Source organism: Labeo rohita, chromosome 23, assembly GCF_022985175.1.
Source record: "Labeo rohita strain BAU-BD-2019 chromosome 23, IGBB_LRoh.1.0, whole genome shotgun sequence".
In the NCBI taxonomy this organism is placed as follows: Eukaryota; Metazoa; Chordata; class Actinopteri; order Cypriniformes; family Cyprinidae; genus Labeo; species Labeo rohita.
This window is the reverse complement of record NC_066891.1, coordinates 5,132,061-5,154,100: the sequence shown is the minus strand read 5'-3', so window position 1 is coordinate 5,154,100 and position 22,040 is coordinate 5,132,061. Positions and strand designations below refer to the sequence as shown.

The 22,040-nt window shown below is 31.4% G+C and overlaps 1 protein-coding gene across 1 annotated transcript in view; it reads right to left on the bottom strand.

The window, feature by feature from the left end:
• LOC127155037 (probable phospholipid-transporting ATPase IIA) overlaps positions 1-22,040 on the bottom strand; it is a 75,488-nt gene that overhangs the window by 11,520 nt on the left and 41,928 nt on the right. The window contains exons 18-24 of the mRNA XM_051096986.1: positions 18,834-19,004; positions 18,343-18,441; positions 12,259-12,348; positions 11,202-11,346; positions 6,320-6,384; positions 4,046-4,201; positions 2,114-2,178 (exon numbers count right to left, since the gene is read on the bottom strand). Coding sequence (XP_050952943.1) covers positions 2,114-2,178; positions 4,046-4,201; positions 6,320-6,384; positions 11,202-11,346; positions 12,259-12,348; positions 18,343-18,441; positions 18,834-19,004 — 791 coding nt within the window. The remainder of the gene's footprint in view (positions 1-2,113; positions 2,179-4,045; positions 4,202-6,319; positions 6,385-11,201; positions 11,347-12,258; positions 12,349-18,342; positions 18,442-18,833; positions 19,005-22,040) is intronic.

The window sequence follows — 22,040 nt, the reverse complement described above, 5'->3', positions numbered from 1 at the left end:
TATATATATATATATATATATATATATATAATATATAATTTTATAGATTTCTTTTTAATATTAATTTCTTTAATTATTTTTTTAAATATTTTTTTAAAGATAAGAATAAGAAATATGTACATTATTCTAAAATATTAAGGTTTTATATATATATATATATATATATATATATAGTATATTTAAAATAGTGGATTATGTGTGAGAAACAGAAAAACATATATAAAATATAATATAATATAATGCTACAGCCGAATTTATTTGATCAAAAGTACAGCAAAAATGGTAATAATCTCAAATATTACATACAAAAAAAAAAAAAAAAAAAAAAATAAAAAAATAAATATATATATATTTATAATTAATATATATATATATATAATATATAATTTTATAGATTTATTTTTAATATTAATTTCTTTAATTATTTTTTTAAAGATTTTTTTAAAGATAAGAATAAGAAATATGTACATTATTCTAAAATATTAAGGTTTTATATATATATATATATATATATATATATATATATATATATAGTATATTTAAAATAGTGGATTATGTGTGAGAAACAGAAAAACATATATAAAATATAATATAATATAATATAATGCTACAGCCGAATTTATTTGATCAAAAGTACAGCAAAAATGGTAATAATCTCAAATATTACATACAAAAAAAAAAAAATAAAAATAAATAAATATATATATATATATATATATATATATATATATATATATATACACACACACACACACATATATATAAAATATTTAAATATTATGTATATATTTAAATGATTTTCAATTACATTATTATTTTTTAATGAAGAAAGCATAAAAAAAAACATTTTTTTTTTTTTCCATTTTTTGTTTTTGCTTCCCAAACCTTCAGACCAATTATTTTCCAGTCATTTAAAATGACTTAATAATGATTAAATTAATTATATTTCATAGATTTCATAGCAAAGTACAATTTTTTGTTTTAAATTTATACTTAAATATATTGACTATTTTGACATTTTGTCGTTTTCTGAATATTACATTTTATGCATTTTTTTTGGCATTCAAAATGACTGAATAATGATTTAAAAAACAAATACAGTTTGCAGTCATACTAATCTGTTTCTAGCCAATGAAACATATTTCATAGCAATGCATGAATACCAAAAAAAAAAAAATTTTTTGCATTTTTACTTCCCAAACCATAAGCCCAATTATTTTCCAGTTATTCAAAATTACTGAATAATGATTTAAAAGAAATAAGTTTGCAGTCATAAAAATCTGTTTCTTGCCAGTTACATATATTTCATAGCAAAGCATAATTATAAAATGATAAAACCTTACATACTGAGTATTTTTAATAATTTTACATGTTCTATTTAATAAAATAGCTCAAAATATCCAGTAACATTTATTATTTTTCATAAGAACGCATTTTTTTAAATGTCATTTTTGATGTTTCTGCTTCCCAAACCCTCAAACCAATGGTTTTCCCGTCATTTACAATTACTGAATAAGGATAAAAAAAAGCAAAGCTTAAGTACAAAAAAAAAAACCCTTATATATTGACTATTCTGACAATTTTCTTGTTCTTCTAAGATTTTTTTTAATAACTTTTCCAGTGCAGGAAAAATATTTTTAAGGCAATAATTGAAAACATCATTAAGCTCTGACATTCACAAGCGAATAAAAGTAAAATGCGCCAAATGCAATAAAAATGTAGACATTTTGCTGGCTTGTACAAGTCACCCACATACATTTCAGAGAAAGTCAAAGGGCTAGATCTAGATTGACATCTGCACTAGTGAGAGTGAAGTTTTCATCTACTTCCTCTCTCTGTCCTGGACTGTCTTGGTGGAGGGTTTCATCATTTTCCCTGAATTAGACATTAGACCTAAGCCTGTCCGCTTTAACCCCTTGTTCATCTCAGACTTCACAAAGAGTCTTTTGATGTGCGTCGGATCTGGCGCTGTTCTTCAAGCTCACTGGCCGTGACTCTTGATGGAACAAAACCCTCAGCGATCCTCAAATGTCAGAGCTGTCTGAAACACATGGCTGAAATGCCAGCGAAATTTCAGCGAGTGCAAATGAGTCATCAGCGCTCGCACACTCACCCAATAATCAGGAAGCCTTGATAAAGTGGAACAGATGCAAAGTAGAAGACAGAGGAGAACACGGCCTGTGAAAACATCAGCAGAAACATCAGGCAAACAAAGCCATGCGATATTCACTGCTCAAATGAATGCATTAGATGGAAATACTATGATACTTTGATATATAGATTTATATATATATATTATAATAATGTAAATAAATATGATATGTAATTATAAAATACTACTACTACTACTACTAATAATAAATAATCACAGTATTACCATAGTATCATATCTTAAATATATATATATATATATATATATATATATATAAATAAATAAATAATGTAATTATAATAATATAATAAAATAAATAAATATGATAGGTAATTATAAATCAATTAATTAATTAATTAAAATTAAATATATTACAGTATTACCACATTGTCTTGTCTAGAAAATACAGAATTAAAACATAAAATTATAAAAATATAATACATCATAATACTGAAATTACAATATTAAAATAAATAAATATTACATATAATAGTATTATTGTATATATTATGTCATCATAAGAAAATATAATTAACTGTACTACCATGGGTCATATACATTGTTTAAAATTATAATAATGTAATAAATATAATAGGTAATTACAAATAAATAAATAAATAAATAAATTAATTAAAAATAAATATCACAGTATTACCACTATATTTTGTCTAAAAATATAGTGTAGAATTACAATTGTGAACATGCTAAAAATATAATAAATTATAAAAATAAAATTACAATAATATAAACTATTATGTCATTATAATGAAATATTATTAATTAATTAAAATAATAATATAAAATAAAATAATACGTCTAAAAGTAAAAAAAAAAAAACAATAGAATTACCATTGTACACAAACAAATTATTTTTTTAAATAATAAATTTTTAATTATAATAATATAATAAATAAATTCATTCATTCATTCATTTATTAAAATTAAACATCACAGCATTACCATTGTGAACATGCTAAACGTATAAAAAATAAAATTAAATGTACAAATATATAAACTATTATTGTATAATTTATTATTATATCTATATCATTATAATAATATATTATTAATTAAAAAAAATTAAATAATATAAAATAAAATTATTATATATATTATTATATATATACATACACCAAACAAAAAAATAGTATTTCCGTGGGGCATATTTAAAAAAAATAATGTAATTATAATAATATAATAAAAAAATATTATAGGTTATATAATATAGGTTATTATATGTTATAAATAAATAAATAAGTTTTAATTTAAATTAATTAATTTTCACAGTATTACCATATTATCATATCTAAAAAAAAACCCCATACAATTACCATCCACATACTAAAAATATAATGCACATACTAAAAATATAATAAATCATGATAAAAAAAATTACAATAATATAAATAAATATTACATATAATAGTATTGTCATATATATTTTATGTCATCAGAATAACATATGGTTACTTAAAAAATAAATAAATAAATTGTCTCAGTATTACAATGGAATACATCCAATAAAGTATGGTAATACACTGCTATTGTGTGCAAAAATCATACCAATGCTATAGTAAATCAATACCAATGCTATAGTAACAATACTGTATATGCTCAAATAAATATTTAATATCACCATGGTAGTTTGGGTTTTTTATATATCTATATCTAATATTTAACAGTGAATGATTATATAATACAGTTAATAACTAAAGGCAGCAATATGCTAACATGAATGTGTTATACTGGGGTAAATCTCAGGGCATTTTTGCACAAAACATGTGTTTTTTTTTTTTTTTTTGAAAACATGCAGCCCTCATCGCTGCGCTGTGTTTATGTGCGGCTGCTGTGATTGATGGGCTAGCGCTGGATAATTACTGCAGCAGACGCTACCTGCATGGTGCTGATGCAGAGACTCCGGTGGATGACAAACTGGCTGAGCGCAGCGGAGCGTTTGTAGCTGTTTCTGCCGTGGACCATGAGCAGTCTGCCCAAGTGCTTAAACTGAGTGATGGAGAAATCCGCAGCCAGAGACGCCTGCTTCCCTTCCTGCACACGCAGACAAATAAACAAACTGGTCAGAGCGCTCACACACAGTTTCGGGACCATCAGCAAGAATGTTTTCTAGATTAAGCCGGCCTATATTAAACATCTTCGGATCACTGCTCGTTCAGGACTGAACCAAATACAGACTTGGAATAAAAACAACGTCCCACGTAACCACGTCAAGTCAATCGAGGCTTGAGCCGTGTTAGTCACAAATGACTCAATATCAATTAACCGTCCCATAACGTCTCATTTAGTTGACCTGGAAACCTCGCTTGGCCTACCACAACTGGGTCAAGTTTAGCTTTGTAGTATTTTGGGTATATTAAGACTCATAAAACGTCTGACGTCTAAAATGTGTTTCTAAACTGGACGTCTACCTCAAGGCTGGATTGCTGAAATCAGACCATCCTGAAATAAACAATGTAGAGTCACTGTAGTCTCTGACTTATTTTACAGTCTTTGGTCAATACAGCTAGGTAAATGAAAAACTGTTATATAGCTGAACTATTTAGAATAAAGTGAATAAAATATTTAAACAATTATACAAATGCAAATAAATAAGTATTAGCCAATCAAATAAAATAAAACTGTAAATAAATAATAATAATAAAAAATGCAGTCAAATTAGTTGAACACATTTTTTTCTGATATTAAGATGGACGATTCCAGTCTTGATTAATCAAAACAGCTGAGAATATGAAAACTATGAAGTATTTATATTAAACAATCACCAATAAAATAAATAAAAAAAATAAGAAGAAAAACTATTACATACTATGACTAAATGGCTATTAAAAAAATAAATAAATAAAATAAAAATAGGTCAGTACAGCTAGGTTTATAAAAAACTATTATATCCCAAAATAAAATTAAAAATAAAATATATCTAGGTTAAGGAACAACTATCATATCCCTAGCTGAATTATTTATATTAGATAAAATAAAATCTAGATAAAATTAAAAAATGAAAAACTAAGTACTATGACTATATGGCTATTAAAAAAAAACAAACAAAAAAAAATAGGTCAATACAGCTAGGTTTATAAAAAAAAAACTATTATATTGCAAAATAAAATAAAATAATAAAATAAAATAAAATAAAATAAAATAAAATGTAGTCAATACATCCAGGTTAATGAAAACGATATCCCTAGCTGAACTATTTATATAAAATAAAATCTAGATAAAATAAAACAAATGTAAATAAGTATTGTGATTAAATGGCTATTTAAAAAAAATAAAATAAAATTTGTCAATACAGCCAGATTTATGAAGAAGTATTATATGCCTAGCTGAATTATTTCTAAAATAAAATTAAATAAATAACAAAATAAAATAAAATGCTTCTGTTGTGATTAATCTAAATAGCTGGGAATGGGAAAAAGTATTAGCTTTATAATAAAAAAAAAAATTATTATTGTAATTGTAATTAATTGTAATTATTGTATTTATAATTAATCATTGGTCGACACAGCTAGGTATATGAAACACGAACATATCTCTAGCTGAACTATTTATATAATAACAAAATAAAATAAAATAAAATAATTTGTCAATACATCTAGGTTAAGGAAATTTTGATAAATTTTGATAAAATAAAATAAAATAAAATTGATAAAATAAAATAAATATGAAAAACTATTAAGTACTATGACTAAATGGCTATTTAAAAAAAGAAAAAAATTAAAATATATATAAAAAAAATTGGTCAGTACAGATAGGTTGATGAAAAACTATAACAACCCAAAAAATAATAAAATAATAACACATTAAATACATTACTATTTCTGATGAATATATGAATATATGTAATTATTATTAATTAAAGTTGTTTAAGAGTTGTCTGAAGAAAGACTATAAAAACAGGCACTGTATTACTTAAAATAACATTTACGTTGACTGTCACACATTGTAAATTGTGGGAAGTCGTGGTGTGTAAATGATGTGATTTGGCATTAGAACATCGCTGAACTTTCAGTGTCATGTAATGTAAGAAATGTGAGAATGTGTGCTGCTGCATGCGTGTTTGACGCAGCGAGCGCAGATGGACGGAAGCCTCCGGAAGCAGGCGACAGTGTGTTTGACGGGACTGCAGCTCTGGGAAGTGCTAGCTCTTACTTTGCCCTCCACTCCCACGCCACAGTCTGCTTCCTGGATCATGCTGACATCATTTCCACCGTCCCCTGAGAAACAGAAAACAGTGAGTGATGAGCCAGAGACAGCTGGTTTTGTGACCCAGGTCGAGACCTTATGAGAGAGCAGAGTTCTAGTTAATATTTTGAATTCATTTTTATATTTTATTTTACTATTTTTGCTTTTAAAATAAAAAAAATTTTAGTCAATACATCTTGGTTATGGAAAAACTATCATATCCCTAAATGAAGTATTTATATAAAATAACATAAAATCTAGATTAAATAAAAAGAAAAAAAAAAAAAAAAAAAAGAAAAAATGAATTATGACTAAATGGCTATTAAAAAAAAAAAAAAAAACAATACAGCTAGGCTTATGAAAAACTATTATACCCCTAGCTGAACTATTTGTAAAGTAAAATAAAATAAATAATAACATAATAACATAAAAATTGCATATAAATTAGTTGAACACATTAATATTTCTGATATTAAGATGGATGGCTTCTGTTTTGACTAATCTAAACAGCTAGGAATATGAAAAATGATCAGCTATTATAATAAAAAAAAAAAAAAAAAAAATAAAAATATATATATATATATATATATATATATATATATATATACACATATATATATATATATATATATATATATATACACACATATATATATATATATATATATATTGTATAATTATAATATAATTTTAATTATTGTATTTATAATTAATTATTGGTCTAAGGGCGGCCGTACACGGTGCGAATTCGGACAGTCGGAAGACCGTATGGCCACGCACACGTCACGAGTGACTTTGTTTACGGACGCAGTGGTACACGGCACGATTTTAAAACCTGCCGATTTCCGAGGCAATCACATTCACGAAGTTCCGCGCCAAAAACATGGACTCCGAGAAAGAGATCCTTTTCTTTGTGGCAGCAATGGCTTGCGAAAAAACAAAAAAGAAAAGAAAACGAAGGTCATGGCAAAGAGTTTGGCTGAAGGGCAGAGAACAACATCTCGGACGACCCTGTCATGATAAATGCTGCTCGATATATCATACAGCGCTCGCTGTTCTTGCCAGAGTTCAGCGAGTTTGTCCTCTTTCTCGACAGTCCAAATTCTCTGTGGCGCTGCCGTGTTCATCTTTCTTCTTCTGTGGTTTTCTTTTCTTAGCTTCTGATTGGTCATTTCCAGTTTGCTCAACAAATCGGCTCGTTCAACAGCACACACGTCACGCTTTCAATCCGACAGCTCCCGAAGTTTTTTGACATGTTTAAAAATGATTGTGAGGTCGGGAAGTGCTCGCAAGGCACTCTGCTCGTCTCGTAATTTCTCACACGCCATACGAGCCAATGCGAGCTCGCAAGCGAGCTCGTACGACCTCAAAAATCGCACCGTGTACGCCCGCCTTAAACAGCTAGGTATATGAAAAGCCAGAGACAGCTGGTGCCATGACCCAGATCGAGACCTTATGACAGACAGAAATACGTTTTTTATATTTTATTTAATTTCAGTTAACATTTATTAGTATAGTTTATTTTATAAGTATATATTTTTGGTAACGCTGTACAATAAGGTTCATTAGTTAACTACATTAGTTAACATGAACTAAGAATTTCTACAGCATTTATTAATATTAGTTAATGTTAATTTACTAATGCATTATTAAAATCACTAACTGTGTATGTTAACATTAATTAATGCACTGTGAACTAACATGAACAAACAATGAACTGTTTTTTATAAATTAACATTAACAAATAATAAATATCGTAATAAATGTATTGTTCATTGTTTTTTCATGTTAGTTAATACATTAACAAATATTAACAAATGACACCTTGTTGTAAAGTGTTATTAATTTATTAATTTTTTTATGGTTACAGTTTTAATTAACGATAATAACTCTGTGATAATATCAATTTGTATATTAATACAATTACAGTAATTACTGGCAATTAAAATAATTACAGTTTTACTGGCTAATATTAATGCTTAGATTTGGATGATATTGAAAACACTGAATGGTAGTAAACAGTTATTTTAAACAGTTATAATTTTTGCTGTAATTTACAATATTTTTATGCCTAATCTCATTTTAGGCAATTCATATTCTAAATTCATCCATATTATATTTATCAATACAGATAAATAATACTAATAAACAAAACTGCAATAATTAAGTGGGTAACACTGCATTAACTAACATTAACTAACAATAAGCAAGACATTTATTACTGTATTTATTCATTAAAATAAAAAAAATAATTAAAATGAATGAATAAATAAATAAATAAAAATAGAGTGTTTTTACATTGCGTCGTCAATCTGCCATATTGCAGTGTTAATTTTGACATAAATGCCATTTAGTTTTAGTCATATTTTAGTCATCTAAATTGTTTTAGTTTAGTTTTAGTCTAGTTTTAGTCGACTAAATATCATAAGACTTTAGTCAACTAAATCTACAGTATATTTAGTAAGCTAAAATCTAATGGGTTTAGTTAGTGTAATGCATTTGTTAAGCATTTCTGTAAAATTACCATAGGTTTGATATTAAGGTTTTATCAAGATAGACAACCATTTAACTGCTGTGACATGCAACATGCCCTTATATTAAAGGGGTCATCGGATGCCCATTTTCCACAAGCTGATATGATTCTTTAGGGTCTTAATGAAAAGTCTATTATATACTTTGGTTAAAAATTCTCAATGGTAGTGTAAAGCAACACACTGTTTACCTTGCCAAAATGAGCTCTGCAAAAATCATCTCATTCTGAAGGATTGTTCCTTTAAATGCAAATGAGCTCTGCTCGCCCCGCCCCTCTCTTCTGCTCTGAGAGATTATTTACTTTAGCCGCATTTAGTGTGTTTAGCCGCGAAACTTGCTAACTAGCAAGTTATTAGGAAAGGTGATTGCAGAGATTCATAAAAAAAAAACCCTTATACTCACTTCTGCTGTAAGTGAAGCTGGATCACGAATAATTTGTGCGAACATAGACGCATTTACGTAGATTGGGATCTTCAACGGTTTAGATGTCGGGAGTAAATGACAGCCACTATGTTCATTATTACATCCAGCAACAAAACACCTCAATCGCTCAATTGGAGATATTCTTGTCTAACTTACATCCCTGCTCTGGCATCGAAACAATGGAGGTCGGACAGTTACAGCTGATCTGAGGTAAGACGCTCATGTCAATCAACTATCGTGTGACGTCACACCGACAGGCATCTGAGAATGGCTCGATTTGAAAAAGGGGATATTATTTTTACAGATTAATTAAAAACCGCTGCATGGATTTTTATCATTTTAGGGTAGATAAAATGGGGCAGCCATGGCCTAATGGTTAGGGACTCTCCACCCTCAATACCATGACTGAGGTGAGTCCCTTGAGCAAGGCACCGAACCCCAACTGCTCCCCGGGTGCCACAGTGATAGCAATATGGCTGCCCACTGCTCTGGGTGTGTGTTCACGGTGTGTGCGTGTTTGTTCACTACTCACTACTGTGTGTGTGCACTTGGATGGGTTAAATACAGAGCACAAATTCCAAGTACAGGTCACCATACTTGGCCACACATCATGTCCTTTCCTTTCCTTTTCCCTTAGATGTGTACATACACTGCCAACACACATTAATGTTCAACCAAGATGTAAAAGTGAACTTTGCATCCGATGACCCCTTTAGAATGAAATGAAACCACTTCTTATAAAAAAAACAAGAACATGGTCTTTGATGAAAAAAATGTTGTTGACGAAAATTATTCGACAATGAAATCAACACTGCCACATTGGCGACACTGAATGTAAACAATGCCACTGATCCGAATGAAACTTGCATATTTTGCTGATTATTGCTGCAAAAAATGGTCAATTATCATCATGTTTTGAGCTGTACTAATCAGTCGGACTGGGAAAAACATTTGGAGTACTATGGACTGCCAAAAGTTACAACAAATCAAGGAGAGGAGTGCAAAAGAGGAATTAAGAAGCTTGTGGTTGGCCAAACTGAACCAGGATTTCCAGGGCAAGAATCTTGACAACTTGCGTGTTTGTTTTTATTATTTCTGGCCAGGTAGGTGAAATATTAGGCTAATTTCTTAATTAATAACGCTTGTACGTATCTTTACCACCTATTAACTTCGATGCATCCAAACGCATAACTACTATATATTATGTAAATTATAGGCATTGTACTTAAGTCACGTTCTAACGGTGACACAGTGAGGTGGGCGCGCTGATGTTTGGTTCACTGTGTTTTATTTTGATAAAGTACCAACTGCGCTGTCAAGTTAGCAATGCAAGAAGCCTGGAACTGATATGTTTTGTGTTTGTGTGCGCTGACATGATTACTTCAACTTTCCTCATATCAGCAAAATCAACAAAAAACAAATAGGATGTGGCTTTCTGCCATTTGAATTTCCTTTCTGTTACAAAACTAAACTGAAACTCAGTATTTATTTCAAGTATTTATTCCTTGTATGTATATATGTACTGCAGATATAGCCTATATATGACATTAATTTGATATAATATTTAGTGTATTCACATGTTGGAGGAAAAAAAAAATTTGTACTACTTTCTGTTTTAAAAAAATGCATAGTAGATTTTTTTTCCCTGTTGTACCGAAATCGTATCGCATCTGTGTATCGTTACACCCTAATATTGACAGATATAATTTTTTGATTTTAATAATGTATTAGTAAATGTTTAAATTATTTTATCATTGAAATTATTGAAAAATGCTGAATAATTATTATTATCTAATATAGTTACCTAACATTAACAAGTGAAAGCTTTTTGTTACCATTAAGTCATTTAGTGGCACAGGAAGTGCACAGGGCCGATAGGAAGTAGCATACTCACCCACAGCGCAGGTGAGTTTGCCAGTGCGTTCCTGCAGCAGACGAACAATCTGGGCTTTCTGTGTGGGAGCACAGCGGCAGCACACGACAGCCGGACACTGACACGCCAACTCCATAAACTCATACTCATAATACTTCAGACAGACCTGCAACAACAACAACAACAACAGGACTGAGCACAGACCGTTCACTGAGACATCAGACAGACAAATACTGAAGGACACAGAGTGACACAAACCCTCCATAAATAAAATCTGAATCAAACTATTGATCACACTGGTCATCTGCTGAAAATGCAAACATATTGAAAAAAAAAAAAAAAAAAAAAAAAAAAAAAAGGTTTCTACAGATTTATCAGTATTCTGATTCAAATCAAAGTAAAAATTATTTATATCCATTTTCATTAAAAATGTTTGAAAAGTTTGGGATTGGTATAATTTTTGTATGAAAAAAATCAATATTTTTGTTCAGCAAGGATGCCAAAAGTGACAGTATAGAAGTTAAAATCATACAAAAGATTTATATTTCAAATAAATGCTGCTCTTTCGAATTTTCACATTATCTTTATTAAGCAGCACTACAGCAACTGTTTTCAAAATCGATAAAAAATGTTTCTTGAGCAGCAAATCATCACATTAGCATGATTTCTGAAGGATCATGTGGCCCTGAAGATTGGAGTAATGATGCTGAAAATTCAGCTTTGCATCACAGGAATAAATTACATTTTAAAATATATTCAGATAGAAAACAGTTATTTGAAATTGTATTTTTGGTGAGCAGAAAAGTCTTTCAAAAACATTAAATAATCTAAACTTTTGAATGGTAGCGTATGCAGTTGCTAGGTTGGCCTGTGTCTTTATGACATTTTTGCCTTTATATTTTTATGCTTTATCATCCAGTAGATAAGTCTGATCACTTATAGAAATAACAGCTTAAGAAGCTGCATGATTTGCGTGATGACGTTTTACTGATGTCTGTTGCACCAACAGTGTGGCTCTAGTCTGTAAAAGTGTTAGGGGTTTCTTTGAATCTGATGTGTACATGCAAGCTCACGTTACCTCCAGAGAGTCTCCCGATATCACCAGCGCGCAGTCGTGTTTCCTCCTGAAGGCGTTGAGCTCAAGGTGGGCTTCGCTTCGAGTGGTTACCTGTAACCCATCAGAGAGCTCAGCGTCAGGACTGTTTTTTTCTCACACAAACACACAAGCAGCCACACAGATAATGATCTGAGAAACACCAGCGATGAACCACAGCAAGATCCACAGACTGAGATATTAACTTCAGCTGTCAGTTGCGTGGCAGGCCGTGCCAGATCCAACTAGCTATCTGCTCAACCGTCTAAACTGTGAGGTTTACTTCGCCTGCTGCCTGCAAGTTTCACACAGGAAGTTCACTATAACTAACTAACTGTTGTTTTTGTATTACAGATGGCTTTGGGCAGATATTGATTGCTCAAGACGTTAGATTATAAGGTTAAAGTGGTAAACAAACTCAACATTATGTTGTTTTCACACCTATATGACTTTATTTCCACTGTGAACCGCTAAAGGAGATGTTAGTAAGAATGTTCACACTGCTCTTTTCCATACGAGAAATGTCATACAGGTTTGAAAAAGGTTTTTCAGGTTATCTATTCTTTTAGAATTTTCTCAAAACATGAACCAAAAACCAATTCTGGACACAAACATTTCTTGATATTAGAATAATTTGTGAAAGATCACTGTGACACTAGAGACTAAAAATTCAGCTTTGCATCACAGCAATTGCCCCCTAAAGATAATTTTAAGTTATTATTGTGTTGATAAGAAAAGCATTGAACATTCCAAAAACAAGCTTTAGAAATAAATACTTTCATTCAACATTGTATACACAAGACAATAAATATTCATGTTTTTTTTATTAATATTGAAATATTTTGAAATAAAAAACATACATAAATAAATTCTTAAATTCTAAAAATTAAATACTCACTGTTAGGTGGTGGCAAGTCACTGTCTCAATGAGTAAGTCATTCAGTCATTCATTCATCAGATTTGTTCAAATGGCTGATTTATTCATAAACAAAACAAGTGCCTTTCTTTATGAATGGGTATGGAATCACTGACTCACTAGATTCATTTAAATATCTGATTGAGTCAGAAATGAAGCAAGTGACTGTCTTTATAAATGGGTCATTGAATCATTGACTCACTCAATTCGTTCAAACGGCTGATTAATTGAGAAACAAAGTACGTGACTTCATGAATAGGTCATTGAATCATTGGCTCACTCAACACACTAACGGCTGATTCATTCAGTAACGAAACAAGTCACTCTGTTTATGAAAGGGTCACTGAATCACTGACTCACTAGATTTGTTCAAACGGCTGATTCATTCAGAAATGAAGCAAGTGACTGCATTTATGAATGGGTCACTGAATCATTGATTCAATAGATTTGTTAAAATGGCTGAATCATTCAAGAACGAAGTAAGTGACTTTTTCACATTTGGGTCACTGAATCACTTAATTTGTTTAAATGGCTGATTCATTCAGAAGCAAAGCTAGTGACTATCTTCATAAATGGGTCACTGAATCACTGACTTGCTAGATTCATTGAAATGGCTGATTCATTCGAGAACGAAGTAAGTGACTTCTTCATGAATGGGTCATTGAATCACTGACTTAATTCGCTCAAACGGCTGATTCATTCAGTAACAAAATAAGCAAGTTAATGAAATGGTAACTGAATCACTGACAAGATTTGTTCAAATGACTGATTCATTGAGAAATGAAGCAAATGACTGTCTTTATGAAAGGGTCATTAAATCATTGATTCACTAGATGTTCAAATGTTCAAACGGCTGATTAATTCCGAATTGAATCAAGTGACTTTATGAATGAGTCACTGAATCACTGACTCACTAGATTAGTTCAAATAGCTGATTCAACTCGAGAATGAAGTGACTTTTTCACCAATAGGTCATTGAATCACTGACTTAATTCGTTCAAACAGCTGATTCATTCAGTAATGAAACAAGCAACCTTCTTTATGAATGAGTAACTGAATCACTGACTCACTAGATTTGTTCAAATGGCTGATTCATTGAGAAATGAAGCAAGTGACTGTCTTCATGAAAGGGTCACTGAATCATTCATTCACTTGATTCATTCAAATATCTGATTGATTTAGGAACGAAGCAAGTCATGTCTTTATGTATGGGTCACTCAATTATTGCCTCATTCGATTCATTTAAACATCTGATTCATTCAGAAATGAAGCATGTGACTGTCATTATGAAACAGTCATTGAATCATTGATTCAATAGATTTGTTAAAATGTCTGAATCATTCAAGAACTTCATGAAGTAACTTCTTCATGAATGGGTCATTGAATCATTGACTCACTCGATTCGTTCAAACAGCTGCTTCATTCAGTAAGAAACACAGTAACGATGCTAGGTCTGCTATAGCTTTGTTGGAACTATTTTAGTATATTTGATATTGCTAAACTACATCATATAATATAAGACCTATCCAGCAGCATTTTTTGCTATCTTATCTTGAATTTTAGGGGTTAAAATTCTGACTGGACAGCCACATATAAAATATATTCAAATAAAAAAAAAAAAAGAAAACAAATTCTTAGAATGTTCCCGCTGCACTTTTCCATATGGAAATTAGGTGAACTAATCCTACATAATTTTGTCAAAACATGAACCAAACCAATTTTGGAAACATTAATCAATCCAAAACTGCTTGCCAACAGAGAGGATGTTTTCTAATTGGTAGACGTTTGCACCACAGCAATTCATCTGTCAATTTCAACCACACCAGACCTCAATCTGGATGCCATTTGCGTCCAGGAGGAAGTCAATCCAGATGCCGCTTCGATCCGCAGGGAATGAGGTGCCTGTTTTTATGTTGTGCCAGCCATTGTCTTCTGTTTCCAGGAACTGCTGCTGCGAGGAAGATTCAACCTTCCTCAGAGCGGCCTATCTTTCTGTGGCAGCACGCCACATGGGAACTCCACAAGAGCTCATAGAGTTATGTTTCACTGAGAAAGGGCACAGGGAGGCTTCAGGAAGCTACTTTCCCTGTTTGGTTCAATGAAGGCTGCTAAACTCAATCAAGCTTTGGAGCTCAATTGTGTCGGAGACATTTGGGTGTGAGACAAGATTTATTGAGCTTACGTGTACACTGCTGTTCAAGAGTTTTAGTTTTATTCATCAAGGACACACTAAAGGGATCAAAATTGTCAGTAAAGACAATAAAGTTAAAACAGATTTATTTTATAAACAAATGCTGCTCTTTTGAACTTTCTATTCATCAAAAACTCCTAAAAAAAAAAAACTATGTATGGCGGTTTCCAACACAACAGTTTTCAGCACTGATAATAATAAATGTTTCTTGAGCAGAAAATCAGCATATTAGAATGATTTAGAAGGATCATGTGACACTGAAGACTGGAGTAATGATGCTGAAAATTCAGCTTTGCATCACAGGAATAAATTACATTTTAAAATATATCTGCAAGCAGCAAGGGTCCAAGCGCTTTAAAGTATTTAAGCACATGAAAAAAGACATTATTTAGCAAGCCCGTAACCACCTAAATCAATGATTTAAAGCATTTTTGGCACATACAGGTAATTTACCACAGAAATATAATGTTTTTTAACAGTTATGACTGTTGTAATTTTGCGTTTTCCTTTAGGCTTTATAGGATTTGGGGTAAATTTGGACAGGCCCCTATTCTAAACAACCCCGTTATAGCTTCCCAAAAGGGAAAATTTCAACATTTTTTGATAATTACTGTATATATAATTATACAGAGTCCAGAGAATTGTACTGCAGTGTTTTTTTCTAGGTTGAAAAACCTAGGACTAGTTTGCAAAAGTAGGTTTTTACACCTTTTCAATCATTTAACAAATGATTTGATTGACAGCAGTGGTTCTAGAGGCAATGTTGTCCAGAATGAGTTCTTTTGTACGAATATATAGAAAAAAAAAAAAAAAAAAAAGTGCAACGTTTAATAGTTTACGCCCTTGAAAAATCCTATATCGCCCCCAGTGGATGACTTCTTTCAAATGTCTCTCAGACCTTTGGGGCCGCGAGTCGAACAGGCTCATGAGTTTTGTTCCGATCGGCCTCCATTAACCTTGTCTAGCGGGTGCTCAAAATTTGTCGGCCAATGGCGGCCATGTTTTTTGAGATACACAAATGTCCTTGTAGACACTTGTGCCACTTCAGACCAAGACCGTGCACACCAATTTTCATGTTGATAGGAAAGACAGTTGCGCAGCTATAGCCATTTTTATGTTTTTTCACCAAGTGGCAAAGCTCCATGATTTTTTGGTGGCCTCAGATTGAGTTCTTACATAAGTGTTCTGAATTTGGCAAAGATTTCTCATTCCATTCAGGAGTTATAGGCATTTTACTAAAAGTGGCCCTGCCCCTTTTGAACGTTTTGGCGCCTCTTTGCAACGGTGAGTCAAAAGTTTGACTATTTTTGATAATTATTGATATTCACTCTTCAGAGAATCTTTTTGCACTCGTTTGGTTCCAATTGGGTGAAAAACTTAGGACTAGTTCGCAAAAGTAGGTTTTTTACACCTTCTCAATCATTTAACAAATGATTTGGATTGACAGCACTGGTTCTAGAGGCAAAGCTATCCGGAATGAGGAGTTCTATCGGAAGAATATATCCGAAAAACTGTGCAATGTACAATCATTTGCGCCCTTAAAAAATGTGTTAATGCCCCGCACTGGCCGATTTCTTTCAAATGTTGCCGTGAGTCGAACAGGCCCACCGAGTTTCATTCTTTTGAGATACGCAAATGTCCTTGTAGACACTTATGGCACTTCAGACTAGGACTGTGCAAACCAATTTTAATTTTGATAGGACAAATGGTTGCACAGTTATAGCCATTTTTAGGTTTCTTCTGTCTTATAGCACCACCAAGTGGCCAAGCTCTGCAATTTTTCCCCTGTGACCTAAGATTGAGCTCTTACATAAGCGTTCTGAGTTTGGTGAAGATATCTCCTTCCATTCGGGAGTTACAGGCCTTTTACTAAAAGTGGCCACGCCCCTTTGTGACGGTAAGTCGAAAGTTCAACCTTTTTTTTTTGATAATTATTAGGGGTGTAACGATACATGTATTCGTACCAAACTGTCACGGTACAGGCATCTCAGTTCGGTGCATGAGGCCTTACAACAAATACAGGCAATTCACCCTCAATCCAGAAGGGGGCGCCCGCAGTAATGCAACTCTGTTTGATAACCGCCGGCAGAAGAACAGCGAATTTGAAAACAAAGCCCACTAGACAGTGATCATGTGCTGATTCTGAACGCGTCTCTCACTGACAAAGGAGTATAACGTTACTTTAAAGGCTTGCGAAATGGAGCTTTGTGCTCTTGTATCCTACCTCTCTCAATCGGCACAAATCCAAATAAAGCGATTTCGTACTTTTGATCGCTGTAGCGCCCCCGTCAGGCCGATTGGGGCGAGCCTTGGTGACATTGCAGGCAGTGTGAGTACTACCATCCCTTTAAGTTTCAAGTCTCTACGACTTACGGTTTAGTCTGCACGATCAGATTGCTGATCCTTGGCCATTTTAACAATTACAATAAGGTTGAACCCCTAATTATATTCAAATAGACCGCAGTTATCTTAAATTGCAATAACAGTTCACATTTTTAATGTTTTTGCTATATTTTTAACCAAATAAATGCAGTCTTGGTGAGCATAAACATTATGTCTCAGTTTTGTTCAAGGAGGTCTATAATATCGTTTGGCATTCCCATTCATTTCAATGGCAACTTTGGCACCAAAATAACAAGCAAACCCCAAACCCTTTACTAGAGGCCATCCAAAAAATACAAGTCTTTTCACATTAAGCGTCTTGAGAAAGAATAGGGCACCGTTAAAATATCTACTATAGCATAATGAAAGATTAGCGACCCAAAAATAAGCATTGCTCACTTTTTCCAGCACAGTTTAAGAATCTACAGCCTATTTCTACAGGTCAGGACGAAATGGGATATATTTTCTGATGTAAGAAACATTACTGCTTAACCACAGAGGGAAATAAATCATTACAGAAGAATAAGATATGACCCATTTAAAAATAATGGCCGTATTATGTAGTCTAGAGAGGACTTACAGGCCTGAACACGTGGATGTCCTGATTGCGGGTCACTAGATGGGCGTTTTTGGCTGTGCAAGTTGCAGTCTCTAATTTGTCCCCGGTCAGCATCCAAACCTGGACAAAGAACAGGTTTAGTTCAATTAGGCTTGACATTAACCTAAGCACTTGTGTTAACACATCAACAAACAACTCATTTTCATGTGACAGACTATACACTGGGGCGGCAACTTAAGACACAAAAGCTAAAAAGTACATATTTACCCCTAAACAATGCATATTATTACCTAAAGTGTACATATTAATACCCTTTGAAAGGTTACCGCCCCAGATTTGAAGTGTTGTAAAAAGTGTAATTTGAGTTTTTGTCCTAACCAGCTTGAACTGGCAGAAGCATTGCATGTCAAGACACTTCGCTAAACGCTACTATTTTTGGCGCATTGTGCTTGCTTGCTCCGCCCACAGTGAAATCTCATTGTCTGTGCATGTTTGTGTGTGCCGACACTGACTTTGATGCCAGCGTTGCGCAGTATCTCCAGCGTGGGTCTGACATCGGCCTGTAGCTGGTCCTCGACTCCAGTGAGGCACAAGAGCTCCATCTCCATCTCCAGACTCTCTATCACTGTGGCGACCTTCAGTGAACGATCGTGAACGCTCAGCTTGGCCTGGACGTAGCGAGCCTGCGGGACATGTGAAAGATGTTAGATGCAAAATAAGTAATGCACATTTATTTTATTTATTTAACGTGATATTTAAGGGCAGGCAATAGATAGAATATTAAATGTGGTGCTAAAGATGCAGGGATTTCTTATTACTTATACAAAATATACCATATAAATACAATATAAAAAAGAATAATTTTAAGAATTTAAATTGTTTAAATTGTCTAAATTCATTCTATAAATGTAATGCCCATATTTAATATAGATTTTGTACTTTCTACTAAAATAATTTGTTTTAGTTCCATATTAGGAAAATGTTTAGTGCATAAAAATTAAACAAATACACTAGTTCTACATGCAAATAATAATAATAATAATAATAATGATAATAATAATAATAATATTATTATTATTATTATATTATTATTGCTATAATTATTGTTTGTTTTATTAGTTCTAATAATTGCTATTACTATTAAAATAATAATTATAAAATTATTAATGGTTGTTATATAATATTATTTAAATATAATAATAATAATAATAATAATAATAATAATTATTATTATTATTGTTGTTGATTTAATGCTTAATTATACTACTACTAGCTGTTATATTAGTGTTATAATTATTGTTATTGTTTTAATAATAACAATAATTTTTTATTACTGCTATAATTATTGTTTATATTATTATTATTATTGTTATTATTATTATTATTGTTATAATAATAGCTGTTTTTATTAGTTACTAATTAACACTAATTATAAGTATTATAATATTAATTAATAGTCATTGTTTAATTTATTAAAATATAATAATAATAATTATAAATTATAATTATTATAATATAGTATAATTATAATATAATTATAATTATATTGTTTTTGTTGATTTAATGCATACTACTACTACTACTAACTGTTATATTACTGTTTTAATTATTGTTATCGTTTTAATAATAATAATAATAAAAATAATAATAATACATTTTATTACTGCTATAATTGTTTATATTATTGTTATAATAATAGCTTATTATTATTTAATTAAAACAATAATTATAAGTATAATAATACTAAGTAATAGTCAAATGATTAAAATATAATAACAATAATAATAATTATTATTATTTAATTATTACTGTTGTTGTTTTAATGTCTAATACTACCAAATTGTTGCATTACTGTTATAATTATTGTCTTTGTTTTGATAATAATATTAATAGCAATAATAATAATAATAATATTACTGCTATAATTATTGTTTATAATATTATAATTATTGTTATAATAATTATTATTATTTAAATAAAACAATAAGTACAATAATAATAATAATAATAATAATTATTATTATTATTACTAGCAGTACTTTTTATTAATTAATTATTAAAATATAATAATAATAATAATAATAATTATTATTATTATTATTATTATCATCATTTGTTGTTTTAATGACTAAAAAAATATTATTTATTAACAACATGTATTAGCTTGTAGAATGAAACTATGACGATAAGCCCTAAATATTATTATTACTATTTCCAAACAAGATTACCAGTACCATTTTTAACAACTTAGGATCAAGATTGGGTTGTAAAATTGTGTTAATTAGTAAAACCCTCTCTGTTTTATAGTAATTTCCATTCCACAACCATCTACAGATTTAACAGATGCAACAACACATTGTGCATTACATTTGTTTATGCTTTTCCCATCTGCTATATCTATTTATCATAGTTATGAGCTAAAACACATCTAACTCTGATCTCCAAACTGTTGTTTTTTTCTAAAATAAAACCCAAAATATCAGACATGTCAAATGAGAACGTTGAGAACTCTCAGTCAAGCCAAATAATCACTGTCAGAATCACACACCCTTGCATTGACCCCTCGAACCGACGTGCCACTCTGCTGAGTGAAGCCAGAGCGCAGTTCTGAGGGCCCGGCCCACAATCGCAGTGAGATAAAGAGCAAACAATGTGCGCGCGAGTCACACAGGAACACACTCTCACTTGGTGACTCACACACTCGGTGAGTCACTGCCGCCCACTCGCTCACACACAATCACACACTTCAGCTCGGAGAGTGGGAACGTGGGCCTGGGAGAAGAAACAAGTCTTTCTCTGTGCATGTGGGCGGGGTAACTTTCGTTTTGGGGGTGTTCCCTGTGGAAAACATGTTACATTTCTTTTTGACAATTACTGTTGACGACGGACAGTTGCTAGGAGACCGCTTAATCCAGCTAAATATAGATCAGCACCTGGATATTGTAGTTATAAACATACAAAGGTCACTGCCTATACCAGACGTTCTCAGGACACAGTTTTACACTCAACAAGTACAAAATATGGCACTTATTAATTTGAGCATGATCTGTGTAGAGCAAAAATGCAAAATTATGACATAAGCTGAAAAGGAACATGGACCAACTGGCCAAATGTTTTATGTGCATAGTGATATTACCAAGCAACTGTAATATGAAATCGCACCACAATATTTTGATGTCATCTCCACTAGATTTACAGCAGTGTTTAGTATTGTTTTTCATGCTGTCCATGACTTTTCCCATACTATTGAAGTTTGGTTACCAACATACTTCAATATACCTTTTTTTGTCATTTTTGGGAGAGCTGTCCCTTTAAGAACCAATGATCAATGTCTTTAAATCAAACAAACAAACAAATTCACCTAAGGCTGTCAATTTATTGCTTTTAAATACAAAAAGTGATCAAAATGATTGCAATGAATCATACATCTTGTCTTTATCAGAGAAGGTCTATCTTTAATGTAGACCATTTGATTACATTTTTAATTGACTGAAAGCTCTACAAATGTGAATTATTTTAATGCGACATTGAGTTATTTGTCATTTAAGAGTTAAATAGCCATCAGCCAGTTGTAACCATTTGTGAAATGTGTCAGATTTACTGCCCACAGTTAACTGGACTATATATTTTTTAATGATTTGTATAATTTATTAATGATTTTATTATTTTTTGTAACAATATAACACTTCCGTTCAAAAGTCTAGGGTCAGTGCAATTTT